At 43.9% G+C, this 9,960-nt stretch overlaps 2 protein-coding genes across 2 annotated transcripts in view; one reads left to right on the top strand and one right to left on the bottom strand.

Annotated features, from left to right (window-relative positions):
- Nucleotides 1-9,960, bottom strand: part of LOC138855363 (uncharacterized) — a gene marked incomplete at its 3' end in the record, with an annotated part of 151,521 nt that overhangs the window by 114,844 nt on the left and 26,717 nt on the right. The gene's annotated exons all lie outside the window — the stretch shown is intronic.
- LOC128704836 (uncharacterized) overlaps nucleotides 1-9,960 on the top strand; it is a 39,688-nt gene that overhangs the window by 16,769 nt on the left and 12,959 nt on the right. Inside the window, exons 4-6 of the mRNA XM_070104372.1 lie at nucleotides 5,322-5,570; nucleotides 7,336-7,461; nucleotides 9,781-9,873. Coding sequence (XP_069960473.1) covers nucleotides 5,322-5,570; nucleotides 7,336-7,461; nucleotides 9,781-9,873 — 468 coding nt within the window. The remainder of the gene's footprint in view (nucleotides 1-5,321; nucleotides 5,571-7,335; nucleotides 7,462-9,780; nucleotides 9,874-9,960) is intronic.

The raw sequence follows: 9,960 nt of genomic DNA on the forward strand, positions 1-9,960 counted from the left end.
TGGCTAAAGCTCCCGCTTCACACACGGGTTCGGATCCCGGCGGGTGGAAACATTTCGACACGTTTCCTTACATTGTCCTGTTCACCTAGCAGCAAATAGGTACCTGGGTGTTAGTCGACTGGTGTGGGTCGCATCCTGGGGGACAAGATTGAGGACCCCAATGGAAATAAGTTAGACAGTCCTCGATGACGCACTGACTTTCTTGGGTTATCCTGGGTGGCTAACCCTCCGGGGTTAAAAATCCGAACGAAATCTTATCTTATTTGACCGATAAATTTACTTAAAAAGAGACGTTAGCAAACACTAGCGCCTCGGTCCTTGGACCTTGATCACTTCTAACACAAAGGTCGAAAATAGCAGCACATATGGGCTGAAAGTGAGTTGAATCACATAGTGACCTGAAAACTGCAAAGGAAGTCTTTCTTGAGATAAAGTCAGATAGACAATGTCACGTGATTCTTGCATCCTTGTCACCTTGCTTCCCTGTGACCTTGCTTCCCTGTGACCTTGCTTCCCTGTGACCTTGCTTTCTTGTGACCTTGCTTCCCTGTGACCTTGCATCCTTGTGACCTTGCTTCCCTGTGACCTTGCATCCTTGTGACCTTGCTTCCCTGTGACCTTGCATCCTTGTGACCTTGCTTTCCTGTGACCTTGCATCCTTGTGATCTTGCTTCCCTGTGACCTTGCTTCCTTGTGACCTTGCTTCCCTGTGACCTTGCATCCTTGTGACCTTGCTTCCCTGTGACCTTGCATCCTTGTGACCTTGCTTTCCTGTGACCTTGCATCCTTGTGATCTTGCTTCCCTGTGACCTTGCTTCCTTGTGACCTTGCATCCCTGTGACCTTGCTTCCCTGTGACCTTGCTTCCCTGTGACCTTGCTTCCCTGTGACCTTGCTTTCTTGTGACCTTGCTTCCCTGTGACCTTGCTTCCCTGTGACCTTGCTTTCTTGTGACCTTGCTTCCCTGTGACCTTGCTTCCCTGTGACCTTGCTTTCTTGTGACCTTGCTTCCCTGTGACCTTGCTTCCCTGTGACCTTGCTTCCCTGTGACCTTGCTTCCCTGTGACCTTGCTTCCCTGTGACCTTGCTTCCCTGTGACCTTGCATCCTTGTGACCTTGCTTCCCTGTGACCTTGCTTCCCTGTGACCTTGCTTCCCTGTGACCTTGCATCCTTGTGACCTTGCTTCCCTGTGACCTTGCATCCTTGTGACCTTGCTTCCCTGTGACCTTGCTTCCCTGTGACCTTGCTTCCTTCCCTGTGACCTTGCTTCCCTGTGAATTTGCTTCCCTGTGGCCCTGCATCCTTGTGACCTTGCTTCCCTGTGACCTTGCTTCCCTGTTAACTTGCATCCTTGTGACCTTGCTTCCCTGTGACCTTGCTTCCGTGACCTTGCTTCCGTGACCTTGCTTTCCTGTGACCTTGCTTCCCTGTGACCTTGCTTCCCTGTGACCTTGCTTTCTTGTGACCTTGCTTCCCTGTGACCTTGCTTCCCTGTGACCTTGCTTCCCTGTGACCTTGCTTCCCTGTGACCTTGCTTCCCAGTGACCTTGCATCCTTGTGACCTTGCTTCCCTGTGACATTGCATCCTTGTGACCTTGCTTCCCTGTGACCTTGCTTCCCTGTGACCTTGTTTCCTTGTGACCTTGCTTCCCTGTGGCCCTGCATCCTTGTGACCTTGCTTCCCTGTGACCTTGCTTCCCTGTGACCTTGCATCCTTGTGACCTTGCTTCCCTGTGACCTTGCTTCCCTGTGACTTTGCATCCTTGTGACCTTGCTTCCCTGTGACCTTGCTTCCCTGTGACCTTGCATCCTTGTGACCTTGCTTCCCTGTGACCTTGCTTCCCTGTGACCTTGCTTCCCTGTGACCTTGCATCCCTGTGACCTTGCTTCCCTGTGACCTTGCTTCCCTGTGACCTTGCTTCCCTGTGACCTTGCTTCCCTGTGACCTTGCTTTCCTGTGACCATGCTTCCGTGACCTTGCTTCCCTGTGACCTTGCTTCCCTGTGACCTTGCTTCCCTGTGACCTTGCATCCTTGTGACCTTGCTTCCCTGTGACCTTGGTTCCCTGCGACCTTGCATCCTTGTGACCTTGCTTCCCTGTGACCTTGCATCCTTGTGACCTTGCTTCCCTGTGACCTTGCTTCCCTGTGACCTTGCTTCCCTGTGACCTTGCTTCCCTGTGACCTTGCTTCCGTGAGCTTGCTTCCCTGTGACCTTGCTTCCCTGTGACCTTGCTTCCCTGTGACCTTGCTTCCCTGTGACCTTGCTTCCATGTGACCTTGCTTCCCTGTGACCTTCCTTCCCTGTGACCTTGCTTCCCTGTGACCTTGCTTCCCTGTGACCTTGCTTCCCTGTGACCTTGCTTCCCTGTGACCTTGCTTCCCTGTGACCTTGCTTCCGTGACCTTGCTTCCCTGTGACCTTGCTTCCCTGTGACCTTGCTTCCCTGTGACCTTGCTTCCCTGTGACCTTGCTTCCGTGACCTTTCTTCCCTGTGACCTTGCTTCCCTGTGACCTTGCTTCCCTGTGACCTTGCTTCCCTGTGACCTTGCTTCCGTGACCTTTCTTCCCTGTGACCTTGCTTCCCTGTGACCTTGCTTCCCTGTGACCTTGCTTCCCTGTGACCTTGCTTCCCTGTGACCTTGCTTCCCTGTGACCTTGCTTCCCTGTAACCTTGCTTCCGTGACCTTGCTTCCCTGTGACCTTGCTTCCCTGTGACCTTGCTTCCCTGTGACCTTGCTTCCCTGTGACCTTGCTTCCCTGTGACCTTGCTTCCGTGACCTTGCTTCCCTGTGACCTTGCTTCATTGTGACCTTGCTTCCCTGTGACCTTGCTTCCCTGTGACCTTGCTTCCATGTGACCTTGCTTCCCTGTGACCTTGCTTCCCTGTGACCTTGCTTCCCTGTGACCTTGCTTCCCTGTGACCTTGCTTCCCTGTGACCTTGCTTCCCTGTGACCTTGCTTCCCTGTGACCTTGCTTCCATGTGACCTTGCTTCCCTGTGACCTTGCTTCCCTGTGACCTTGCTTCCATGTGACCTTGCTTCCCTGTGACCTTGCTTCCCTGTGACCTTGCTTCCCTGTGACCTTGCTTCCCTGTGACCTTGCTTCCCTGTGACCTTGCTTCCCTGTGACCTTGCTTCCCTGTGACCTTGCTTCCATGTGACCTTGCTTCCCTGTGACCTTGCTTCCATGTGACCTTGCTTCCCTGTGACCTTGCTTCCATGTGACCTTGCTTCCCTGTGACCTTGCATCCTTGTGACCCTGCTTCCCTGTGACCTTGCTTCCCTGTGACCTTGCTTCCATGTGACCTTTTGTTTTCTCTTATCCGTGTCGTAAAAATAACTTTCCATTCTCTTACATCCATTTAATTACTACGCATGATGCTATCGTGTTTTCTTTCCTCATATCAGCCTTTCCTCTTGAATTCGGTTGGTAGCGCACTCAGTGCACACATTGATGTCCGGGGTCGATCCCCGGTACGGGTGGAAACACTAGGGTGTGTTTCCTTAATACACCTGCTATCCATGTTCACCTAGAAGTAAACATGTACCTGGGTGTTTGTCGACTGGTGTGGGTCGCATCCTGGGGCTTTCTGTATAGTATGTCACTGATGTGAGCTATGGTCTGTAAAAGTTGCATCATGTATTTGTGGAAATAAATATTATTATTATTATTATTATTATTATTATTATTATTATTGTGTGTATTTTTTCAGGATTTGACACACACATTAAGCGCATATTTCACCTTTGGCCTAATATAAGTTATAATCCTTATTATCGTTTGATTAACTAAAGTGTAACGAGCACTTATCAGTGCTGAGTAATAACCCACATGGAGATAAAAACTCAGAGGATTAATTAATGTGTATATTTCGATCCCCTTCTGGGATCTTCTTCAGTTCTTCGTCCATATAGTGTAGCAGATGAATTTCCCTCAGTTTAGTATTATTTTCAAGTGATATAAGTTCTGCTAAAACACCTCTGAAGTTCTCTCTTTTTATCCGGTATGCTGTATAGCCCTTGTGGTTTAGCGCTTCTTTCTGGCTATAATAATAATTTTATCTGGTATTTTCAATATTCTGCCAGAGACTGTATTCTTTATGTGGCCTAATTCCCCCCCCCCCCTTCCTTTTGCCTGGTCACTGTTTTGGACACTATGTGCTTAATAAATCAGACATGTGCAACACTTAGGTATCTTTAATGAGGAAACGTTTCGCCACACAGTGACTTCATCAGTCTATACGAAGGAGAATGGTGAAGAACAGGAGGAGTTTGTGGTAATCAGTCCCTCAGCCTTGAGTCAACGTAATCAGTTCATCTATCTTGAAAAAACTGATAGACTGATATTAAGGAATATAGAGATAAACACTATGATAACTATGTGGCATGTCAAGATATCTTATTAATGAAAATAAGATACCAGATATATTAAGCAAATTTCTTATAGCTGCCTATAACAGATAACTGAACTATAGATATAAATCCAGATGTACTTCTGTAAACCCTTTTGGGGCCTAGTTCCTAGGCCTATTGTGTATCCACATGCTCTTGCGCTACCCTCCATAGGATGGATACCGAACGCACAATAAACTAGCCACTTTGATGGCAATATAAAAAAAATCTAATCTTTGCATTGTATCTATCTACAATAAATTACATTATCGAAGCATTACATTATGCGCTTAATTTATTCAGATCATCTTGGTAATATTTACAGTCATTTTTATCATTTATTTTTTCTCCCTCTTGTTCCCTCTCGCCTATACATACTGGCTCCCTTACTCTTGTCTGTTTGTGTGAGTTTGTAAGTGGTCCAAGTCGGACCGAGACGTCGCCTAAGCTTCTCTCTCCTATGTGTGGGTTATGTCTAATATTTTCTTTATCTGCAAGCAGTTTCAAACCTTAGCACTTGCTGGGATTAAATTCAAGTAATTGCTTGTCTGACCAGATCTGCAGTGTGTCCATCTCAATTTGAAGTCTTGTAGTGTGTGTGCGTGCGTGTGTGTGTGTGTGTGTGTGTGTGTGTGTGTGTGTGTGTGTGTGTGTGTGTGTGTGTGTGTGTGTGTGTGTGTGTGTGTGTGTGTGTGTGTGTGTGTGTGTGTTAGTTAGTTAGTTAGTTACCATTTTGTCCTAGGCACATGTCGATTAGACACTAGGCCTGTTGTGGGTGTGTGTGTATGTGTGTGTGTGTGTGTGTGTGTGTGTGTGTGTGTGTGTGTGTGTGTGTGTGTGTGTGTGTGTGTGTGTGTGTGTGTGTGTGTGTGTGTGTGTGTGTGTTAAACTATAAAGGTAACTGCATCTCTCTGCTCTCCCCACCAGCCACAAGGACGTGTAACACGGCTACCAGACAAAACAATACCTACTTCGTCAACCCCAGCAGCCCAGAGTTAACCTGTCCACTCACTATCAATCTAATGAGCAACAACATCTGCCAATTGAGATTAGACTTCATTGAATTCATCCTCTCCCAACCTAGCAGTGACAGTGTCTGTGACACAGAGCTGCTGATAGTCAGCGGTGGGTCGTCTAATTTGCCAGCGATCTGTGGCACCATGACTGGTCAACACAGTAAGTAAGATAAGTAAGACATATGTGCAACAGTTAGGTATCTTTATTCCGAAACGTTTCGCCTACACAGTAGGATTCTTCAGTCGAGTACAGAAGAGTTATCAGAAGCAGTAGAGATGTGAAGACAAGGGTGATGGCTGTCATTACCTTTGAAGACTACGATCGACTGTCATCAATCTATCACCCTTGAAAACGTAGACCGATTACATCGTCTTCACATCTCTACTGCTTCTGATAACTCTTCTGTACCCGACTGAAGAAGCCTACTGTGTAGGCGAAACGTTTTGGAATAAAGATACCTAACTGTCGTACATATGTCTCACTTATCAGCTCGTCGGTATTATTTACCATTTTCATAATAACAGTGAATTGTGCCACTGACCTACAGACCAAACTGCAGATATTGTGTACAAATAAAGCGAAAAATATAATTCACGCAGTACATGTAATGTATAAATTCTGAAGCCACTAGCTACACTAGCATTTTTCCAATGAACACACACACACACACACACACACATACACACACACACACACACACACAGTAACAAGGGGACACAGTTGGAAGTTGAAGACACAGATGAATCAAAGGGATGTTAGGAAGTATTTCTTGAGCCACAGAGTAGTCAGGAAGTGGAATAGTTTGGGAAGCGATGTAGTGGAGTCAGGATCCATACATAGCTTTAAGGAGAGGTACGATAAAGCTCATGGTTCAGGGAGAGTGACCTAGTAGCGACCAGTGAAGAGGCGGGGCCAGGAGCTTGGACTCGACCCCTGCAACCTCAACTAGGTGAGTACAACTAGGTGAGTACACACACTTTTTTTAATCCAAGCAAGGGGATAGATAAGCAGCCTTGAACTACACTCCTGTATCTGAAATATGTATACTGAGGTAATGGAGAAGATAATGAGTGGGACAGAAAACTAGAAGAGACAGCCACCACTGTACAATTACCATATATATCAATGAATATACACTGACTGCTTATAATAGACCATTCTTCAGGGATGAAAATATCCTTGTCTGGAATTAACAGGTGACATACATCCTATATATCCTATGTCTTATGTTCTGTTGAGTTTTTCTTACGTTCTTCTGGGTAAAAGGGGATGGATCTAAGTGGAACTTGCACATGAGTTCATAAGACTTATCAAAGCTTATTCCTTGGGTAGCGTTGAAAGTGAGCTGGGCAAATATTTTTATTAAGTGTGTCTGGGTTTGAGAAGGACTTGCCTATTATGGCCCAGTAGGCCTCCTCCGGTCTTCCTCCTTTCTTATGTTCGTGTAGTTGATAGGTTTTAAGTGCCATTAGCTGACCTTATCAATCAACATTTGTTTAAAGTAGGTAAATCGTATCCCTTACATAATGCTCAACGCTTTGGCCAGGACTGTAAACAAAACAATACATTAAAATGATATACATAATTTAAATAATTGAGAAATAACAAATATAAATTCCTAGAAAACATACAAATTTGTTGTATAATCTTAGTTTAATCGGTTCATTGAGAACTCAGAGGACTGGTGAGATTGAAATCCATGACAGATCAATCCTAAAAGTTCCTTAACAAACTACAGAACAAGTGAGGTTAAACCTAAAACTCACTCGCTAATAGTTCAAACCGCACCCGTTCCGTGGTTTGTTTGCAATCTTGTTATTACGATATCGTGAGCCTAAAAGTTCCTTCACTGACTGCTGAATGACACTGCACCTTCCTTAGTCAAATATGACAGTTATCACCTTTGATTCCACGTTTTGTCCAGTATACTACACGGTGGATCAAAGTGTTGGTCCTGTGAAGCTGACCATTGATCGCAAGGACCTGACGTCTTCGGGTAACGTCTGGAACATTAAGGTCACACAGATTCCATGTGACTCCAGGTACCGAGGTAACGTTTCTCATGAAGAATTAGACACATGTGCAACATCTGGGTATCTTTAGTGTAGACGTTTCGCCATCCAGTGGCTTTATCAATACAAATTCAAGGACATAATGGGAAGACTGTAGAACTATATTTAAAATATGAGGTAATCAGTCCCTCAGCCTTGGAGTTGGTGAAGAGCACCGTAGTCTTGAAGACTCTTTAATTAGTCTTGAAGACTCTTTAAGTAGTCTTGAAGACTCTTCAAGTAGTCTTGAAGACTCTTCAAGTAGTCTTGAAGACTCTTCAAGTAGTCTTGAAGACTCTTCAAGTAGTCTTGAAGATTCTTCAAGTAGTCTTGAAGACTCTTCAAGTAGTCTTGAAGATTCTTCAAGTAGTCTTAAAGACTCTTCAAGTAGTCTTGAAAACTTTTCTAATCTTGAAGACTCTTCGGTACTCTTCACCTCCAAGGCTGAGGGACTGATTACCTCATCTTTTAAATATAGTTCTAGTCTTCACATTATGTCCTAGAATCTGTATTGATAAAGCCACTGGATGGCGAAACGTCAACAATAAAGATATCCAGATGTTGCACATGTGTTTCAATCTTCATCTTGTTGGTACTGTATACAATTCATTTACAAGCATTCTCATGTAAACAAATCTCGTATTTATTAGTGCTTAGCGCATGTCCCACGTTAGAACTTCAATCTCTTTCCTGGTTACAGATTAACAATAGATATGACCACTATAATACACTTTTCTACCATACTTAACAACGATACATGTGCAATCCTTGAGTACATTTAGTACGGAGACGTTCCGCCAACCAGCAGTTTTATCAGTAATGTGTGAAAATACTGTATATTTTCCGAAAATACAGTGCATTTTGTATGTAAATTAGTGAAATACATTGTAGTTAATAAAAATTAATTTGTAAATAGAAAAATGAACCAGCGAAAGTGGGTTAGCGTCGCCTGGGTGAGACGCCATTGTTTTGAACTGGGCAAAGGCACGCTAGTGAAGTGTGCATAAATTTCGTCGCTCTGAGGGTTAAATTGTGGTTGAAACCTCCCAAATAGGAGCAGAAATTGTTGGAATTGCAGTCCTGCAGAACTTGAGAAGGCAGGTGGACAGGACAATCAGGGAACCCCAGCTAAGTCGTGTCTATATTTTATGTTAAAATTCTGGCCAGTATTTTCTTCATATTTTAGGCAGGGGTTTGTGTACGACACACCAAGTAATCTCCAGACTAATTGGTGAGTGGTATTAAGATAAATTCTCCTTCAATGTATATGTAGTCATTTTTTTTTAATTTAATATACAGTCCACATATTTATATTAATGTTGTACCAGAATTCCTGGAGATGTATATTTCATTTGAAATTAATATAAGTCCAGAGTGACTTGTGGAGATACGAGTGGAGTAGGTATCGAAGGAGGACATTTTTTGCGACCTAGGATGTCCTAAAATTCCTACATGTCTCTGTAACCTTGATAAAGAATAATTATCTTCGTTACTTTTATAAATTACTAATATGTATCTAATGAGATTTATCCAGGTAATGTTAATATTCCATAAGTTGAATACAGAGATGAGCTAGAGACAGCATATGTGTTAATGTTGCAGTTTTATAACTGTAGTGTAAAGCGCACCTCTAGCAAGACAGTGATGGAGTGAAAGATGATGAAAGTTTTTCTTTTTCGGGTCACCCTGCCTTGGTGGGAATCGGCCGATGTGTTAATAAAAAAATAATATCCCTCAGCCTTGATAGGTGCTCTGGTGGTTTGCCTTGGTTGGATTGATCAAGGCTGAGAGTTGATAAATTAGACACATGTGGAACACTAGGGTATCTTTAACGAGGAAACGTTTCGTCACACAGTGGCGTCATCAGTCCATACAAAGAAGAATTTTGACGATGAGGAGTTTGAGGTAATCAGTCATCAATCTTGAAAAAATACAGCATGTGCGTGAAGGAGTGGCATATGTGTCTAATTTATCAAATTGTCGGTTCTCTGAACCATTTATCTATAAAGCTGAGAAATGATTCCTTCGTCTCTCATTATCTCTAGTTCATGGTCTCTCTACTAAATCGATAAAGTCACTGGTTGGCGAAACGCCTTTATAAGAGACTTAGTGGTCGCACATGTCTCTCACTCCTCTCTCTCACACCATTAGTTACAGCATCTACCCTACGTATCGACAATATCTCCCATCTTACCTCAATCTCAAACCTGACACCCATTACATTCAGAAGGGTTGTGTCTCATGGCATATGCCATCCAATGAGAAATAATCACCCATATCGTATGTCAAATGTCTCTCCCTACATATGGCGCTAACAGCCCCTGAAGGGTGCCTGCAGTACTACACACAAGCTCAAGGTACTATCAACAGCTTTAACTACGCCAACACGGCCACTGTTCCTATCCAGGCAGGTGAGTGTCGGTACGTGGTCAGTACGTGTACTTAACTTGATATTTATATACAGTTACTGGTTCTAAACGGTATTCATATATATATTA

This window comes from Cherax quadricarinatus, chromosome 91 (genome assembly GCF_038502225.1).
Source record: "Cherax quadricarinatus isolate ZL_2023a chromosome 91, ASM3850222v1, whole genome shotgun sequence".
NCBI classification, from domain to species: domain Eukaryota; kingdom Metazoa; phylum Arthropoda; class Malacostraca; order Decapoda; family Parastacidae; genus Cherax; species Cherax quadricarinatus.